Source organism: Macaca nemestrina, chromosome 7 (assembly GCF_043159975.1).
Source record: "Macaca nemestrina isolate mMacNem1 chromosome 7, mMacNem.hap1, whole genome shotgun sequence".
NCBI lineage: Eukaryota > Metazoa > Chordata > Mammalia > Primates > Cercopithecidae > Macaca > Macaca nemestrina.
This window is the reverse complement of record NC_092131.1, coordinates 85,897,713-85,918,599: the sequence shown is the minus strand read 5'-3', so window position 1 is coordinate 85,918,599 and position 20,887 is coordinate 85,897,713. Positions and strand designations below refer to the sequence as shown.

Sequence of the window (20,887 nt, the reverse complement as noted above, 5' to 3'; positions counted from 1 at the left end):
GTGATTTTGGCTTGTCTCTGTTCTATGAAGCTCCAACTCAGTGGCAACCTGATGTGAAAATTTGCGAGATATTTCTGGATTTATCTCTATAACTCCAGGTCTGGCATGGTATAGGTTTCTTGAATGAATAAATGAATGAACATGTCAATCAATGAATGAACAGTAATATTAAGGAGGGGGAGAAAACTATTACAGGTCAATGAATGGGGTCCTGGAAGATTCTCCTTGTCTCCCATTGTCTTCTGACTCAGGGAGACAACAGCTGGAGCACAGTCCCTAGACTTCGGGGACTTAGGAGGTCACACATCTTAAAGAGCATTTCACTATCCACAGCAATTCCTTGGGCAGTTTGAATTATAATATTTACTTCCATGATACACTCTCCAGCTGTTGTAACTGCTAGTGACCCTTCTCTGAACCCCTACTTCGTATATTAGACATTTTTTTACATGGAGAATTAATACAGCCTTGACTGCTATGCTTCTTTTTTACTTTCCTCTCTAATAAAAAGATCCTCAAGGGTCCAGACTGTCATACTCTTGTCTTTTGTGTTTGCTTCACTGCATATCCTAGAGCTGAGTACATATGGAAGAATGAATCAATCAATAAAATTAATGAACACATGCTGAGGTTTAAAGAGAAGAATATCAACCGCTTGGTTTGATTACAAAAAGCAACATCACTCTGTGTCTAGCTCCCAGCCCAGAGGTGCGGGCTCCATCCTCTCGTGTGAGGAGCCCACGGTGATGCACAGGCACCTGCACCCCGTGCCTAAACCCTGCAGCTGGCATGGGCCCTGTCTGCTCTTCATTCACCATTCTCACGAGTTGTAATGACAAGTTCAGCCCTCCATGTCACACTGTGTTTTCCATCCCGGGGAGTGTTTCACAGCTATCCCAAGCCCCACGCTGACGAATCAGGGCCGAAAACACACTCCGATGCCAGCACAGACCACGGAGCAAGGGTCAGGCAAGATCAGCCTCAGAAAAGTGAATCCTGAATTGCCATGGAAGTGGGCTTCCTCTTACAAGGACTTTGTGTGGAGATGCGCAGGTGAGCTGTTGGAAAAGACCCGTGGAATTCCCTTCCTCTGGGTGCCTTTTCCGTCCCAACCTCTGGGGATTCCTCAAGAATCGGGGAGGTTTCAGCACGCAGTGTGGGACTCTGTCTGCCCCAAGGTCGGAGGATTCACCTTGGCTTTTGGAAAGAACTGCCCAGTGTACCAGGTTTTTATTAGTTACTTTTAGAGTCGGGAATGCGGGCAGATTTATAAGAAAGTCGACAGAGCATGTCTCTCCACAGGGGAGAAAGCTCCCAAGCCCCAGAAGGCAATTTCACGGTAGCCCAGGTGGATGTCACGGGATGGAAACCAATCCTCAGTTGCCACGAGGAATCTGAGGAGATCCAGGATTACGGTTTTTATGTAACTGTCTTACTCCTGTTTCACAAGGGCCGAAACTTCAGCCCCGTTATGAAATCAACAAATGCAGAAAAGAGACAAGTGGCCACTAGATGGCAGCAGATGGTAAGAAACGTGAGTTGCAGGCGGGCTGGGCAGAATTAGGCTGGAAGCCCCTCCATTTTGCTTTACGTCTTTAATGAGATATGTGAAGAAAATTAGTCCCTTACATGCCAGACACAGATGCCACAGCATATGGAGACATGCCGCACAGCAATATTTCTCTGGTTATTAAACAGGAGGCACCTAACCAGTCATTCACTGCATCATCATGCAGAGTTATCCTTTAGGTCTCTGGATACTGTTGTTGACAAGGTAATAACAGAAGAAAGCAGTTGAGAAGACTAATGTCAGGACGTGGGCCTCTGGGCTCGTGGGACTTCGCCATGCCAGGGGACGGGGCGCATTGCCAGAAAATGAAGAGCAGCCCACTGGGGCCACTTCTCCCTGGCCAGGGGACATTGTGTGGCTCCTGCTGCCAGACTCAGTCCCAGCAGGAGTCTGCTGCTCTCTAGTCCCCTCCGGCAGTCCTTTGGGGCTCATTTATTCAGAAGCCCTATTACCACGAGACAATTCTGTGGTCTGACCTTTCCCCACAAACCCCAAATGGGAAAGGGAGCTCTGGGCATTTTAAAGAGCAAACCACATTGCTTCTCCGGCAAAACTGAAGAGATATAGCATAACTAGAGTGCATTCAGATGCACGTAGATAGGGAAACACGGTTTCCATGCTGCCCCAAACAAAAGGAGGGAGTCCAGTCCTGCTGACTGCGGGGAACAACCTCACTCGGAAGACACTTTTTCCTGGGAGAGTGTTCCCAGGTCCAGAGCAGGCAGGGATTGCTCTACTTTATGACTACATTCTACCCACTTCCCCAGTCCTCACACTTTTCTCCAACTCCACCACTCAGTCTGACTATTCCTTTATTTAATTATTCCACACTCCTAAACCCAGGGGCTTCATAAGGCCTTTGTGGTAGCCAAGGAACAGAGAACAGATTATGCAGTCCAGGCAACCGATCCCTGTCTCAGGCCCAACAATAAACTGTTCTCTTACTAACCTGAAAGCCCAGAACTCCCAGGACTTCTCAGAGTCACTCATGAAGCCCCTTAACAGTCCTGAAATGAAGGTAACTAATACAGCCATTTTTCATACAGAGAAACTGAGGTGCAAAACTGAGATCAGCTGCAGCTCTCCTGGTCCCCATTGCTTTCCCATAGATTCAACCCTCTGAAGCATCCTCCAGTGAAAATGTAGTAGCAAGATTCACCCTGCCAGGATTTCTCTCCCCTTCTTAGATAATTACTTCCTGTGCTAGAAATCCTCCCTTGTCTGTGTGACTTTAGACAACTCGCTTAACCTCTCTGTGCCTCACTTATCATCTGTAATTTGAGGGACTAGAACCGATTGATGACTAAGGCCCATTCCAGCTCTGCAGTCTTGTGGCTAATTTCCCAGTCCTCTGCCAGCCCTCAAAGAGAGTCGTATGGGACACTTTTTCCAACAATAGCCAAACTCAACAGAAGCAAGCAGAATTTCCTTCTGCAATTGAGAAGCAATGGGGTGGTGGCTGGAGTCTTGTTGATGTCTTTTGTCCTTGGAGCGAGGCAAAAAGGGAGGCTTCAGATGTTATTGGCACTAACATCAGGACCTGGAGGTGGCCACACTCTTGTGGAAGGACCATGCAGAGCTGTCCCTATGGGCAGTGTACTTGCATAGCCAAGACTGGGGGATGTTTTAATAACTACTTCTCAATAAGAAGACCTATTTTATTCTGCACAGGGGTGTGGAGCCAATCCAGGTCTCCCAGGAGGAATCTCCTCTCACCCATAATGGAGGATTGGTTCAGTTCAGCTGCTCTCACAAAGGGCTGAATACAGCGTGCAGCAGTACAGGCAGCTCCCCACAGCTCCATGTGAAAATGACTCACAGCAGTTATGAATATCAAACCTCCTTTGATGTGTTCCCAGACATGAAGAACAGCCACGGTGGGAGGAGGTGGACTCTGGTTGCTAGCTCTGTGGGGTGGTGCACAGAGGGCCTGGACACATCTGGTACCATCCTGAAGCTCCAGGAGAAATTCAGGCTGGGTAATTACCTAGGACTTCCTAGGATAACAGAGCTTCCTTTCATCTATCTCTCTCCCTCCCTCTCACTCTCTTTCTGTCTCCAGCTACAAGGGAATTAGATTCTCCAAGAAATTACAACCTGTTTTTGTACCTTCACTTTTCCCGAGGGATAACAATTCACATCCCTGAATAAAAGTTGTTTTATTGAGCACAAAATGAATGCAACCCCTCGCTCAGCATCTGTGCCAATTGCCTTAAAGCCATAGACCTGGCCTCCGTCAGCCAAGTGAAAGAATTTTCCTCTGTCGTGGCCATTTCCAGACTCTCAGCCTTTCAAGTAGCCGCATGGTACCTTGTCCTCCTAATAGGCTCTCAATGATGATTGAATACAAAGGCTCCAATTCTCTCTTCTGTTGGCAAGACCAGGTCGATCACAGTCATCCACAGCAGAAGACAGTGGTGCTGACAGTCAAATGAGCATCAGGGCACACAGCAGAAAGGGAGAGTCAGCCACTGTCCCTTCATGCCCATTTCAACAGAAAGCTTATTTATATGCAAGGGGTGTTCCCCTTCCAGACAGGGTTCAAGAGCACATTGGTCCCTGGCAACTTAAGCAAAGTCTTCATGGTTATAGAAGGGAGTGGCAAAGGACATGTAGGAAGAGAATCAGTTCTACCCCATGCCTGCACATTTCATTTTCTGAAATGAAGCTGATTTTATTTTGCAGTTAAGTTGGCCTTTGACTGAAAAGCTGTCATACACCCGCAGAGGTCTGCACATACCCACACATGGAAATAACATAAACAGCTACTCTTTACTGAGCAGTGACCACGTGTCAGGCACAATGCCTCGGGCTTCACATGCATCATCTCTAATCCTCATTGACATTCTTGGTGTAGGAGGGCAGCTATTGTTATTCCTGTTTTACAGATGAGGAGCCTAAGGTCAGAAAGGCTAGGAAACTTTCTTAAGATTGAACAACTACGATAGAAGAGCTAAAATTCTAGATGGTTGGATTCCAAAGCATCATCTCTTAACCACTGTACTATGGGGCAATATGCTTATTAGCAAGTGCTTACTCTGTTGGAGGCACTGGAGTTATGAAGTAGTGCAGGAAAGACACAGTTATTAACTTCACAAAGCTTCATTTTTACCACACACTCATGCACACAGAGCTACACACACATGCCAGAGTTACTGTAACTGTGGTGTCTTCCAAGAGCCCTGTCACTAAGGTATCTGGTATCCATCCTTCCTCGGTATACTACTCTCGGTCCCCCTGCACTTGAACCACAGTTTGAATTGTGCATAGGGTTAAGACTGAGGTCTTCTACAGAAAGGCTTAAGCTCCTTGAACTTTACAGACAATTATGTGAGCAATTCAACCTTTTATACATTATGCTGTAGTTACCCAGTTCCTGAGCTAGTCATCGGGTATTTTGTTTTGTTTTGTAATGTGGTCAGGAAGTTTCTCTGACTCATTTCTCTATCTTTTCAGAGGAACAGGGTAGGAGAGAAACAGGGGCAGGGACAGAGATTATTTCAAGCTTAATGAAGGTTCTGGAAGTCAAGTCATAGGTCAACTAGAAGAAATAAAGCAGCGGAAGATTTGGGGTGGGGCTGAAGCTCCATTGCTTCCATGACACCATAAGATAAGTGGTGATCTAGGTGATCTAGGTGTGCAAAGGTGAAACAAAACGAAAGACGCAAACATTGTTCTAGTTGCAGATTTTGCCAAGAGCAGATTGGTTGCCAAGGCTACTTCAGCCTTGACTCATATAGATCCATGATCTGGGAGACAAGACAGTGTCCTACTGTGCTGGACATCTTCCAGTGACATTGACCCAACTGGGGGAACTCCCTGAGGTTAAGAAAAACCTCCCTCCAAGGCTGAGTTAATGAACTACCTAGATGTAAGACAGGAGACTGAAACCATTTATGTCCCAGGAAAAATGCTGACTTACCTTCTTATGACCTAGACCTCTTTGCAAATCTAATGAGAAAAGTTTGTTATGTACAGATATTTGCCTCCAATTTTATTTCAGGAGATTTGTGCTCTTTCCTGGACTGCCCCTGAACCTGGAGGTAATAATTCTAGATCGAAGTCTCCCTAGAACCTTGAAAAGGGTGGACTGAGAAGACTGGATATCCAGCTCTAAGTAACCGGTCCTCCACTGCCACCACCATGCTTTCTAATCCCAGGGGAGCCTGGTCATCTTGCCAGACAATTGCTATTTCTCCTGACAAAATCTGAGTTAGTAAACTGACAGGGTCTTTGTTTCTGTTTCTCTCTATGCCTATCTCACATATGCCTATGCCTGTCATTAATGAATCTTAATCATCACTTTTATATCTCAACTCTGGCTCCCAGTTTCTGTTTTCCCACCCTTCCTCTGGGGGAGCCATCCCGGAACCCCCTCATTAATCCACAGACAGCCATCTCAGGACTTTATGCTAAGAATTCATTGTTCCCCACTTTCCTGCATTTGAACACTGGAGGGCAATGCTGGACCGGCCAAAGCACTCTAGGTGCTCCGCTCCATCTTTGTCTCAACCTTGCCTGTCATTTCAGGATGCAGCCTCTGGTTGGAAGCCAAAACCAAGGACCAGTAGAGCACCCATAGGCTAGCAGAACACTTAGGTCTATTACAGCAGCTCCTCCACATGGGATCATAGGAATAAAAGGTAGCTCATGGAAAAGCACATCTGGTTTCATGGGTGACACAATCCCCTGGGAAGGAAACTGAGAGGGATGCTTCCCTAACTGTGTCATTAACCAGAAACAATCTGTCTCTCTGACTAGGGGATGCAGATTCCTACCTGTCTTCACTCACTCAGATGTAAGCCCCTGGAGGGTAATGTGTAAGGTCTGCATTCCTGTAGCAAGCACAGTGCTTGGCAACAAATCTTTGCTGGATGAATAAATGGATGAATGCATGCGTGGAAACATATGTATAAAGTGGAACCGGTCATTTTCAGATTTGTTGTTGTTTTCTAGCTCTTATGACACCTAAAGTTTAAATCATTAATCAGTTGCTGAGCATTCTTAGTCTTAAAGTCAGCTAAGGATGGTCAGGTGGTTAATTAAACCAGTGGTTGTCATTGTACAATTGTTATTTCAAACACCAATTCAAGAGTTTCAGGTCTCTTATTTTTAGGAAGTCCTTCATTATGTCATCCATGTGTCCTCAGACCTCACCAGCCTGTGGATTACAAAATACAGACACTATTTCATTAATATTCAATTCACAAGAACCTGCAGGCTCATCATGCGGAATATTGAGCATCTGTGATGTCCCCAAGTGATCTGTGGGGATTTCATATGCCACAGTGGGTCCCCATGGGGATTGATAGTTCCACAGAGCCAGAGCTCTTCTTCAGGCCACTTTTCATCGTCTTGTGAGACGTTTCTCCAGGCTGCTCTCCACTCTACCTTCACCACAATGAATCCCATATCAGGTGGACACAGTCCCCTCTCTTAATCATTCAAAGCACTGCTAAATGTTTGAGGAAGAAAGAAGAGCACATTTTGAGACCCCAAAACCCAACCTGAGACTCTTTCTACCTCCAAGCAGGCTTATACATAGCAAAGACCAGCTCAAGGCACCCAGTAAAAATCTGCAGGCATCTCCGTATCTCCAAGTGCAGAGAGCAGAGGAGATCTTTTCTTCTCAGTCCAAAACTAGTTTTTTCCTGCCCTGGGATGATTGACGGTGAGAAAAACATTTCCTCCAGGGAAGCTCTCTACCTGCCCCTCCACCTTCTCAGATGGGGCCCGACCTTCATGACCCCGACAAAGCAAACCTGGTACTCGGCTGTCTTACTAGATCTTATAATACTATGTGTGTGACATCAACAAGTCTAACTAAATTCACACTTGGGAAAAATATGCCCCTCATTCTAACTAAAAAATACCATTTAATTTTTCTAACAGAACACTTATTATTTTGATGCACAACACCTGTTTTCAGTTTTATGATCACTTCATAATCTCCAATACAGTGAGTGAATATTTATTTGAAATGAGAATAACCTCATTCTCAACCTTACTTTAGTTTTCTCAACAAAAGAAGAGTGCTTAAAGTTCATCTAGGGTCTTTACCTACAGAAATTCAATGCTGTCAGCAATCTTCAAGGAGCCGCTGTGCCAAAGGAAAAAGAAAGAAAGAAAAAAGGAAATCCTGCTTTTGCAAGTTATCCCTATTACTAAAATTTCTAACAAATCTCTCCCTACAGTTCAAACATAGGTCCCCAGAGTACATGGTCCTCATCCTTCTCATAAAAATGCTGTTTAAAAAAAAGATGTCCTTTGACACCTTTTCTGAGAGCAGAGATTGAAAAAAAATCATTCTAAAATAACATTTTTCTATCACTGTCCAATGGGAGGTGAGTTGATCATAGGTTAGGCATGTTCTATTAGTATATCTTGCTCAGGATGACTTTGGTGTGAGTAAGGCATGGGTTTCTAGGGTAAAATCTCTGTTCTATACCTGCAAAAAACAATGTACAGAAATTTCCATAAGAGAGGAGATTGACAGTCAATACATAAGACTCCATAGGCAGGAAATCTCCAGGGTCAGCTCCCTGCATTCAAATACAGACCTACCATCAGGGCTCTGATTTCCAGGTCAAAGGCTTGGTGAGTGGATAATGCCTAAGGCCTGACGCCAGGCCTGATGTCCAGCTTTAACACTGATGACAGGCCACAGACCCTCCTGCCTTGGGATTCTGAAAAACCCAGAATCTTTCCGAGTTCCTACTGACACTCACTTTGGCCCAGGCAAGAAGTGTCTGAGACTGCTTCCCTTGAAACCATAGTCCTTTCTTATCATTCCAAAACCAAGCAGCCCTGGTTATGCTGCTGTGGCAGAGCAGGTAATCTTGGTGAGTCCTTCCAAACTGCACATACTGGGTTATCCCTGGGGAAATGATCACATTATGCTACTTTGTTGAACACCAAGGACTGCAATAAGGACTATGAATCCCAAATATTGCTAGTGTGGGAGCCAGATCTTTCAGGTCATTCACCAGAAATTATCCAACCAGGAAATTTTCTTTCAAGTTCTGTTCAAAGTCCAGCAGTTTGCATACAGGATTCAGATGAGACTTCTAAGAATCACCTGCATCTTGGATAGAGCACCCTGGCAGCCTCTTGAAAAATCAATTCCCTAAGAAATCTATCTTTTAGAAATGGACCTTCCCAAAGCCAGTGAGAGAATGGGAGGAGTATGTGTTTTCCAAAGGGAGACATATATAGACTTTCATGTCATTAATTTCTGAAGTCAGACCATGATAAATGTTGGTCAGAGTACAATGCACAGCTGCCCAAAGGAGGGGAAATTAGCTTGGTTCAGGAGGACTAGGAAAGGCTCCCTGTGAAAGTTTTAGTTAAAGCTACTTAAAGGATGAATGATTTTGACAAATGAGGGATTGGAGAAGGACATGGCGGGCAGAGGAAGTGCAGCTTGAGCAATGTCAAGGAGGGATATAGAACTGTGCTTGGGGAACAGTGATCACTAGGTGAGAGTCGAGTCTGCCTGAATTGAGGCAGTGGAGTGGTTAGAGGGGTGGGTTGTGGTTTGACTGAGAAAGCTGTTGTGAATCACACTAAGGAACTAGATTCTGTTATATGGGAAACGGGCAGAAATTGGAGGCACATAAGAGGAAGTGTGCTTCGAAGAGTGCTTGGAAAGATTACTGTGGGTGGGAAGATTGGTTCCGAGACCGGAAACAATGAGATCAGATGTAAAATTAATACGAGACTGAGGTGCACATTGAGAAGGATCAGAAGAACTTGGAAAGAGAAAACAGATTTAAGAAACACCTCAAAAATAGGTAAATGATAGTGGGAATGAAAGAAAAGGGAGAGATTGTCTCTTCCCGACATCCTGGCTATGTGCTGGAAGATTCCCTAGTCCCAGGCCCCAAGGTCTTACCATTAGAAATTAATCCTTACTCATTTGTCCATTAAGGCTTAAGGTGTCAATCCTTCCAGGAATGTTTTTATGTTTCTACTCCATAGGATTGATCCTTAATTCCAAAGGATTAATCTCCAGTGGCAGAATGCCAGGAACCAATAGAGGAGATTTGGGGGCAGTGGTCTTCTCGGGCCCCTCAAAAATCATTACATAGTTGACTGCCCACTCCTCTTATTTATAAAGCTGTTTGTGTGGATAAGCTCCCAACTACTTTGTCTGTGCCCATTTGATCACTGATTGAATACAAAATAAAAGCCAAACATCTATATTCTTTTTCTTCTCTGAATTATCTTTTCCCCTCTCTTCAGATACGGAACGAGGAAACCCAGATCCAGGGAAAATATTCTAAATCCTTGATCTCCCTATCCAGTTGACGCCCCAGCCCAGTAAAATGGCTTTGGGTACAACATTCCGCCAACAGCAGAGACAGCCTTCCCTGGGAGTCTTGAATAGGCCTGTCCAGGGCCACCATGCAGCACACATACATCTTCCCAACCAACTCCACTGTCACAAACACCATCCACACTGTCGTGGGCAAGCCTCTGGCCACCAATGCCACCCCACCTGCTCTGATGTGGGCACATCCTATAGCCATGCCACCAGCACTCCTCGTGCACATGTCTACAGTGTATCTGTGCAGTCACAGTTGCCACCAACTCAATTCTGTGTAACCCTAAGTCCAGGCATCTTGGGGTGAGTATCTTCTTATTCCTTTGTCCATTGTCCTGCTCTCCCTTTAAAATTGTTCATGAGAGTATTTTGCAGAAAGATATGTGATCTTGAAAGAGAGAGAAGGAAAGAGATGAGGTAGGAGAGTGGCAGGGGTGGGGGTAGAGACTTTGAGAAAAGCAAGAAAAGAGAAAGGATCCTTGACATCCATCAGTCCCAACTCCCAAAATAAGATTGGCCCTAAAGATAGCTTATTATTTATCCCAAATTAAAATTTTGTGGCTCTGCAATCATTGTGTACACAATGAAAAGAAAACCATCACACAAAAGATGCAGTTATCCTCACAGTGGGAACAATAGCAGCCAAGCTGATTCTGTTCCAAGAATAGAATGATAACAGTGCTAAGTCAGGAACTCCAAAACTTTGTCAACAAATAGAATAATTTCTTGATGGGAAAATGGCTATAAAAGAAGGTGGGCAGAAAAGCAACCTTCCGACTCGAACTGGGCGTGGGTTGCCAGGGAAAATTCCAGCCTGAGTTCCTCCATAGTGAGCTCACAACCAGCTGTGCTGACTGGGGAGAAGTCCTGCCTAACTATGCACAGACTCCAGAATGCCCTCACCTTACCCCTGCCCAGCAACATATACAGAATCTGACAGGCTGTACCTGCTTCTCTTGCCTAAAGTTAAGCATCATTACCAGATTTCCAGCTCCATGATGGCAGAAACTTTGGCTGGTTTTTGTTTCCATTGTATCCAGCATTCAGCAGAAGGTTTGTATATACTTGGCACTCAATAAACATTTGCTGAATGAATGGTTGATTGATTAATCAATTAATTGATTAATTTAAAATGAGCAAAATACTTCCTCCCTGTCTGGCTTCTGAAGAGTGGGTCTAAGTACTAGAAACTGCCAGATAGGCAACATAAGCCACAGTCCACTTAGAAAAATGACTGTTTCTACCTTTGCTCATCCTTCTGGGCACCTTAGATTCCTGAAATTCAGGAACAAGGACCCAAGAGATCATGACCCACCAAGTGTCTTTCAACAAAAGACTATTTTCCTGGCTGTTTCTTTTCAGAGAATAAGCCTCCTGGGGCTGATAAGGGAATGGCACCATATGCTGAAAACACAGGCCCTGAGTGGCGGAGGGCACCAGAGCCTCCTCTAAGGAGCCTGTTGGATTGCAGCCTTTAAACAAATCTGAGTATGTCTTTTGATAGCACTGGCATCAACCACCCCCAAGGACCTCTTTCCTTTATTGCTTCAGCAATGAAACAGCCACATGGCTGTTGTAGATAAGGTGGCCCAAGTGCATTGTGCATGCAAAGTAGGCTGCATGGTGCACAGCACTGAGAACCACAGACGCACCATGTACCGGCTTCTCTACATTGCGCTGCCCTTCCTCTGTAAGTGGCCCCCAGGTAAATGGGTACGATTTCCCACCACTTCTCATTTCTCATTTTCTATCATTTTTTTCTTTGCCAGATGGCTCCTGCAAGACTGAAATCAGACAGCCTTCCAACATGGCCACCATGATTGGGACAGATGTCAAGTTCCAATGCCAATATAATATTCCTGATGGGAATTATGGTTCTGTGTGCTGGCATCTGCAGAGAGCTAACCAAAGGCTTACCCATATCTGCCATCCCTTTCAAGGCACCCTGGAATCAGAGCATCGCTAGTTGTCTGTAGACAGAAAATTGTTCTCCAGAATCTTAATCCTTAAGCATGTGCAGCCAAGAGACAGAGCCATTTACTGCTGTGCACTGTGGGCTCCATGATGCATACTGGATATCACACTGAACAAACACTGTGAGCCTCAAGCAGCCTCAACACAGAAAATTCAAAGGATGCACCAACAACACACAGGGTGTTTAGTGTCATCTTAAACTTGCATCTTGAATGCATCATCGATTCATTCATTCAAAACTAAAAGTCCTTTATGGCTTACAAATTGATGTACTGAGTATTGTGAGGGATACAAACATATATAACAAACACTTCTCAAATAATAAAATGTATTCAGCAGGTAGGATCTCCTCACTTTTATCTTGCTAAACCATGAGAAATTAACATTAAATCCTGTTTAATTACTTGAATCTTCCAGCTGACAAATAAAAGCAGTCTTTGATACACAGAGGGACAAATGAATTGCACACACATACAAAATCAAGGCCAGCAATTAACATCTTAATGACATACCCTTAACTTACTAACATTTCTAAAAGCCTGAAAAAATATTAAATATCTACGTATACATGTATATGTACAGTAAATTTATACATAGATGATAGATGAATAGATACATAGACAGGCATGCTGTAAGAAGCATCATAAAAGGACTGCGCTCAAGTTCAGACTTTAAAGCCAGACTTCTTGAGTTTTGAATTCCAGACCTTCCATTTACTGACTCAATAGCTATATGACCTTGGGCAAGTTACTTTGTGCCTTGCTTTCCTTATCTATAAAATAATGATAACAATAACACCTACCTCAGGGGATTGTTGCAGAAATTAAGTGAACTATAGCACGTGTTACTGTATTCAGAGTGAGGCTTGGCATGTGAAAAGCACTCAGTGAGTATTAACTACTTTTGCCATTGAGTGTGATAATATCCTGATGATGATTACTAAATTTTCCCTCTGTTGGGCTGGGTTGAGCCTTTAGGAAGTTGTTGATAATAAATAAGTCAGTCTCTTGAACAATCAAACATTATTTTCTACATTAGTATCCTATCGAGTAAGAATTAAATATCAATGGAAATTCAGAGAAATACAATTCAAAAGGCCTTCAGGACCTTTTTCCTGGATGGCAATAAATTACTGAGGGCTTCCTATGTAGAAATAAAAAACAGAAGAAAGTAATTTCTGCTTGACTGTCATAAAATAAGCAAATATAGGCTTTGTGAGATGTTAAAATACAACAGTAGCCCCACTCATTAAATGAATAGAATAATGGAATAATTTATAAATTTAAAGCCAAAAGTAAAATTAAAGTCATTTATGAGCATATTTTTAAAGTACAGTATTTGTTCTATCAACATAAAAGGCACAGTAGATGACCTGAAAAAGTTCCCACCTCCAAGAAGATAACAAATTAAGTCACAGTATGCCTGACGTTGTGTCATCCTCAAAAACTGGGAAGTCAGGATCAGTCCAAGACGCCAGAAGTGAGGAGGCTCTACAAAGACACCTCCACTTTGGCCTCTGTTTATTCAAGGCCCCAGCCACGGAAACTCGATGGTATGAACTACTGAGCTGAGAACTGGGGGTAAGTGAGGACTGTCTTCTCTGTTTTTTTGTTTTGTTTTGTTTTTTGTTTTTTGTTTTTTGTTTTCTGAAAATGCAGGGTCTCCTGCTAATTCAGATTCTGTGTTTTATCCATCAGTGGGAACACAGATCCCTGCTGTCCTGCTAGCTATCTCATCTGCAGCCAACATATGGGTTTATCAGCACTGGTTACCCCGCCAAGAACAGCCCTTCAGGGACATGGGATAACACAAAACAGGAAATTTTTCTTCGAATAAAGAGTTGGGCAACGATCCTTTGTAAAATTTGGTTTTGGGGTCAGATTTCAAAGTCCTAACCCTCATGGGACAGGCAGAGACTCAGGGGTATTTGGTGAGTGACTGAGTCCCTTTTCCTCCTGAGCTCGCCCTTCCCCAGGGCGCCTCGGAGCCAGAATTGCTGAATGTTAACGTGGGAGACTCAGGTTTCCTACAGGACACTTACAACTCTTATAACCCTGCTGTATGCTCTGCCAGTAAGGAACTACTTAGCAATTCCTCCCAGAGCCAACACTCAAAGACTAATGCCACGTCACATGCAATAGGGAAATGCAGCTCTATCTGTCATCCATGTCTCTGATTCTGTCATTCATTACTCCATGCTAAAAGTCCCAGTGAGAGAAATCGTCTTTCTTCTTTTTCAAAACCAGCTACTATTGAAGGTAAAGAAAAGTTTAGGGGCAGAAGAACAAAGTCATTACAGAACTATGCATGGATTGGTGAGCACTGCCCGGGAGCAGGTTTTGTGGTAGTGATACATAAGAAGCAAAGCAAAAATTATGGTGGAGCTGATGGAATATTTGAGAGTCTCTGCCCCAACCATCTCACAATCGAACTAGGAGCCCTCTAATCTCCCCATGCAATCCTTGGAGGACAGTCGTAGAAGAAAAGGTGAGCAAGAAGGTTTAACTAGTTAACAGGTGTTCATCAAGTATCCATAAATCTCAGGGGACAGAAGTGGCATTTTTGTATTCAATCATGTATATTAGTATTTGCTATGTGCTCCATGCCACGCTGAGATCCAAGCCTTCTCGCATTGTGTAACTCATACCATAGTAGGGCTCACAGTGTAATAGAGGACCCAGATCAGATGCTTGTGGAAGCAAGAGAAATACTTGGTTGTAATGATTATGGGGGTGTTCCAGGAGGAAAGTACAGATTGAAATTAGAATATTTCAATTTCAAAATGAGTTAGGTGATGGGAGCCAAGAAGACATCCTAAAGGGATTAAATCCTGAGCTGAGAATAGATATGAAAAAGTTTGTTTATTTACATCTCAAGGTCCCAAGTCAGTAACAGAAGCAGAATTACAACTTGAGAAAGGCCCCACTTGCCTCTATGCTGTTTTGTTCAGCAGCTGCTTCCTTCGGTGGCACACAGCTGGGAAAGTGAGTCGCAGATGGACTATTGGCAGCCAAAATTTTTTTAGAGACAAATGACACTGTGATTTTCCTTGACACTCATTGAAATTCCTCACTAATTTCCAAAAATATCTTATGTTGTTTTAAAACAACCAGTGAGGCCCAGACATTTCAGTAGAACAAATCAGAGAAACAAAGTTAATTCCAGCCATCTGAGCATTCTGAGCCCAAATCAGCTAGACTAAGAAGAAGAATCATTTACTTACCGAAGGCAGTCCCAGGACACCCAGCAACTGAGGTCCTGACTCACAGCATTCTAACCAAGAGAAAACACAAACACAGCATCTTCTCTTTTCATTCACTTCTGTTCCTGTCCTTCAGTTGCTTGTCCAACCAGCTGGAGACACAGCAGAGAAACCAGAAAGCAAAGAAAGCAATTAGGAACAGGAGAACAGCTAATAAGCACCCTGCCTAAGCAGAGGTGAATCCTGGGCACCCATCAGGGAAAGACTTTGCTGTTACTAAGGCTTTAGGTGAGGAGTTTGGGGTTACGAGTAAGAGATAAAGCAAGGAAAGTGCCTTCCTTTGCCAAATTTATCTTTTTTTCACCCATAAAGCTCAAAGAATCTGGGGAAAGAATGGCTGTATTCTCAAATCAAATGAAAAATAGTTCTAAAACTTCCAATTAGTGACAAAATCAGAAGTTCTGGCACTTTCTCCCATTTATATTGAAGTAATACTATGGGTAAATGTTTTATATCAAAGACCCCAGAGAGACCATCAGAGAATGACACTAAGCTGGGCACGCATACTAGCTGGTATGGGGTTAATTTGATTTGACCTTGGCATCTTCTCTCTTCTTAAAGTCCTCCCATCCTTTCTTTATCCTGTATAGACAAAGAAAATTGGGATCTAACTTATATGTGTCTTCCATCCTTAGCTGCCAGAGACAGTCCTTTGCCAAAGGGCACAGTAGATTGATACTACTCATATGTTTCTTGACACGGCTTCATTCAGCTCATTCATTTATCTACCCAAGTCCTACGGCAGCCTAACATGGCTCAACAGACCACTGTTTCCCTCAGAGGAACGTTCTGTGCCAGGCTTGAAATAACAAGCTCTGTGTCTCTCCTGGTAACTATGGCTCAGGCAGGGAGCTATGACCAGGTCACTAACCCCACCATGGCAAAGAAGAAGAGACAAGGCAAAGAAGAAGAGACAAGGCAAAGAAGCCAACATCTAAATGAGTACCTGGCACAGGAATAAGTCCTTCACATGTGTTCTCTCATTTCAACCTCACAGCATCCCTGCAAGGTAACTATAATTACCCCATTTGCAAATAAGGAAATCAAGACTCAGAGTAGTAATTTGTCCCGCTACTGGTAAGTCACAAAGCAAGATTCAAAACCATGGGCTAGTAGACCTGCAAAGTCAGTGCTCCTTTTACATGTAGGTAATGTGGGCACTGATACCACCGAGGCAGTGAGCCACAAGCTATTACAAGCAGGTTCTATCCAAGTGGGAGGCACCTTGCTCTAGGTACCTAGCAAGTTCTATCCAAGTGGGAACCACCTGCTGCAGAGTGCCCCACTTCTCCTTGCACCTACAACAGTGGGTAAAAGACCTGGATTTCCCATATTTTATCCTGAGTTGCTGGCAAATTCTTTCCTAATCTCAGTCTTCCTTAGATAAGCAACCAACCCTCTTGGTTTCTTGAGAGTTGGGGCATCTAGAAATCCTGCTTGGACTAGCAAATATCTTTGAGTTCCTAATATCGACCAGCTCTGTGCTGGGCATTAGGAATGCAAATATAAATAAGGTACTGTTTATGTTCTAAGTACTCTTTTTTTTTTTTTTTTTTTTTTTTTTGAGACGGAGTCTCGCTCTGTCGACCAGGCTGGAGTGCAGTGGCCGCTCTGCCTGCACTCACTGCAAGCTCCGCCTCCCAGGTTTACGCCATTCTCCTGCCTCAGCCTCCCGAGTAGCTGGGACTACAGGCGCCCGCCACCTCGCCCGGTTAGTTTTTTGTATTTTTTTAGTAGAGATGGGGTTTCACCGTGTTAGCCAGGATGGTCTTGATCTCCTGACCTCGTGATCCACCCATCTCGGCCTCCCGAAGTGGTGGGATTACAGCCTTGAGCCACCGCGCCCGGCCCTAAGTACTCTTAAAGTTCAATGCAGAAAACAGGCAGATTATCAGAGAATAGAGGTGATAAGTGCCATGACCCAACATGGCAGGAGGTCCAGGGGAACACCTCCCTCAGGTAGAGTTAAAGAAGGGAGAAGGACGGTATGGCTTTTCCAGGAAGAAGGAGAAGCCAGTGTAAAAACTGAGCATCTGGAAGTCTATGACACATCTTTGAACCTGCAAGTATTTTTATGTGGCTAAAGTGTTGAACATAAGTGGGGGAGCGGCCAAATGTGAGACTGGAGAAGGTAACAGATCAGGAGGTCTTAGGGACCACACAGCAGAAAATTGGAGACAGAATGACCATATTTTACAGACTGGTTTGCGCCTTCGTGCCCTCATGCCTTTACTCAGACCATTCTCGCTCCTGGAAATGCACTCTGGAAGTGAAGGCTGACAACATCCTGCTGAACTTTCAGAGCTCAGTTCAGGGTTTTCCTTCGGAGTACCGGAAGCAGAAGCACTTCCTTCCACCACTCTGCTGGAACATGCTGTATCTACTTCTTTAATAGGACTTAACACTCCACTGTATTTGCACTTAACACTTGTCATTGTATGTCTGTCTTCCCAGAAAACTGAATTTTTTTAAAGCAGGAACCCATATTGTTTACCTTTATGTTTCCCTAATAGTCTCTGGCCTGCAATAGCCCATGTTTGTGGAATAAACAACTTACCTTGTGACCTTGCCAGCCCGTCACAGCTCTCTCTCAGGAAGTGAGTAACACCAAACCACCTATATAACGGACAAAACTTCTCCTGGGCAGAGAGCTGCTGATCTGGGCAGGGACCGCCAGGAGAGCACCGGCCTACTGCAGGGTCACCACCGCCCCCCACCCATGAAGCCATGCCAAAGACCTGTCTCCTCTTCTTCCTCACCATCTTCTGCGCAGGTAAGGACAGGCTGGGGCCTTTGGCTCTTAGGGATATGGGTTCCTGGGGCAATTTTCTGGGGGCCAAAAAGAGTGTATCATTGCAGAGCACTGCTGTAATACCCCATCCCCTTGGGGAAGAGCAAGTTCTTCACAGTCTTTCTGACTTAGGGCTTTTCATTTCAGGGGTCTCATTGGATATAATTTTGAAACCGGATACCAAAGCACTGACTGTCCTCATTGGGGAGGCTGCTACCTTCCGTTGCAGTGTAACAGGAGGCGACCTGAAGAACTATCAAATAAGCTGGTATAAGAAGAGTGAAGATAACTCTCTGATTTTGATCTCCAAACTAAGCAACAATTCTCATGACAATTTAGGGAATAATTTCAAGGTGAAAATCGATACTTTAAAAAGTCAATTTATGCTTGACATTCAAAAAGCAACAACACAAGATGTTGGGACTTACTACTGTGCGTCTGATATCCACAGTGCTGCGGCTCCGTTTCTGACCGCTTCAGAAACCCTAGGGCCAAACTGAGGTGGCAGATCCAATTCGAGACCACCCCGGGCTAAAATATGCACCACACCTGAGATGAAGCTGCCTGATCACTTCAACAGTAACATCTGATAAAAGAGGCCAGGAGTTGAAATGGGGGCAAGGGGCTTATCTTTGCAGTTGGCTTAGAGGGGCCTTCTTTATCAGTTGAAGAGGGCAGAAAAGACTGTGAGGATTATTGTGGAGAGATGTTGTGGGGGGAGGGGGGTTGCTGCACCTGTTTCTCACAGGCTCCTGAGGAAAGGTTGAAAATAACAGCTTTTAATACTGAATAGGCCCTCTCATTGTGAAGGCAGGCTGAGATAAACAGAACTTTTACTATCATGAGTGCTATAGCTCATTGCAGTCTTTATTGTGAAAGTGTTCATGTGCATAAGCCAGATAAAGCAAGGATGGTTTTCCATTACCATCCTAATCAAAATTTCCAAAGCTATTAGAGATAGCTTTAATTCTTACTCTGTGAAGAAGGATGAATAGAGTCATTTTCTGAAATGTTTCCACAACTATTTCAGGTATTGAGTGTTTTATATCTTCCCTCAGCTGCCGAAGAGTCCTGGGGACCGGTAGGGGTGAGCAGGAAGGGGAAATGCACAGGCTTCCTTCATGCCGGTTGCTGAGAGAGAGCTTAGAGACAAATACTTGTGGCAATGTGGAATTTCTGAGTTGAGCATGGGTCAACTAAATTAAAAAATTTATTTGATTCCCGAGTCCCAAGTTGAAATGGGTAAGCCAAGAAGGTATGAGACTGCAGGGAGCAAATACCTGGAGGAACCCACTGAGCAGACGAGTAGGCAGAGGGGCTTAAACATACAAACATTAAACCCTCATCCAGGTAGTGCCTTCATCCTGTTGGCTCTCTTTGTTCTGCTCAAATATCTGTCTGGAATCCTCTCTCTACCTAAGGTTAAAATTCAGGCATTAGGACACAGAGTAGACATAACCGTAAAAATTACAACTAAAAGTCAACCCTCCTGATACCTTCTATTCAACGTTTCTTCCAATGTGCTATCATCTTCATCACATGTTTTTTCTAGGGTACTTACTGTTCGTGGTATTGGGACGGGTCATGGGAATAGCAAAGTTCTAAGGCAAGTTCTAGTCAAAGTTCTATTCTCATCAATGTGTTTTCAATTTAGTTTTAAAAGACAGGGCATTCGAAAGTACAATTAAAGATTACAAAGAATACAAAAATATAAGACAGCACATATGATAATGAGGGTTAGTGATTTCATGTGCAGCGCTCTAGGAGTTTATGAAAGGACCAACCACTCTGAGAAAAGTTTCTTAGGTTTGAGACTGCAGTGAGTTATGATCACATCACTGCACCCGAGCCTGGATGAAAGAGTGAGATCCTGACTCAAAAAAAAAGAAAAGAAATATTTTTTAAAACTTTTTTTGCTTTTGTAAAAAAAAAAATTTATTTGTATATACTTAGTACAAGTGCAAATTTCTTACATGCATATGTTGCGCAGTGGTGAAGCTTGGGTTTTTAGTGTACCCATCACCAAAATAGTAACTATTGTACCCAGTAGGTAATTTTTCAACCCTCACTCCCCTCCCACCTTCCCATCTGTTGGAGTCTTCAGTGTCTGTTATTCTACTCTGCATGTCCATGTGTACACATCATTTAGCCCCCACTTATAAGTGAGAACACGCAGTATTTGACTTTCTGTTTCTAGGAAATTTTACTTAGGATAATGGCCTTCAGTTCCATCCATGTTGCTGCAAAAGATATTATTTCATTCCTTCTCATGGCTGTGTAGTATACATACCACATTAAGAAAATTGTCTTAGAATAGCTGAGGCTTAAAAGAGGCAGGACTTGGATAAGTGGGAAGGAAAAGGAAGGGTATTTCACGGTGAGTATACTTGTTATCTATTGTCACATACACATCACTTCAGAACTTAGAGGTTCAGAACGACATTTATTATCTCAGTTTCTGTGGGTCAAAAAATCCAAGTGTGGCTTAGCTGCATCCTCTGGCTCAAGGCCTCTTATCAGGCTGCCGTCAAAGTGTTACCTAGGGCTGTAGTCAGTTCAAGGCTCATCCGAAATAGGATCCACTTCGAGTTCACTCATGTGAATGTTGACAGGCTGATATGGTTTAGGCGTGTGTTCCCTCCAGATCTCATGTTTCAATGTAATTCCCAGTGTTGGAGGTGGGACCTAGTGGAAGGCACTGGTTCATGGGAGAAGATCCCTCATGAATGGTTTGGCTCCATCCCCTTGGTGATAAATGAGTTCTCACTCTATTAGTTCATGAGTGAGCTGATTGTTTAAAAGGAGCCTGGTACCTCCTCCTCTCTCTCTTGCTCTCTTTCTCACTGTGAGACATGTGCCCAGGCTCTCCTGCCCTGACTACAGAGAAATGGACATTATATGTGGTCAAGGCATCTCTAGAACAAAGGTTCTCAACTCTATCCACATATTTGAATCACCTGGGGA

General features: G+C 43.8%; 1 gene segment (V, D, J or C); it reads left to right on the top strand.

Annotated features, from left to right (window-relative positions):
- Positions 1-17,810: 17,810 nt before the first annotated feature.
- LOC105499648 (T cell receptor delta variable 2-like) lies at positions 17,811-20,666 on the top strand. The segment is given in 2 exon segments: positions 17,811-17,905; positions 18,071-20,666. Coding segments are annotated over 2 exon segments (399 nt in total).
- The last annotated feature ends 221 nt before the right edge of the window (positions 20,667-20,887 follow it).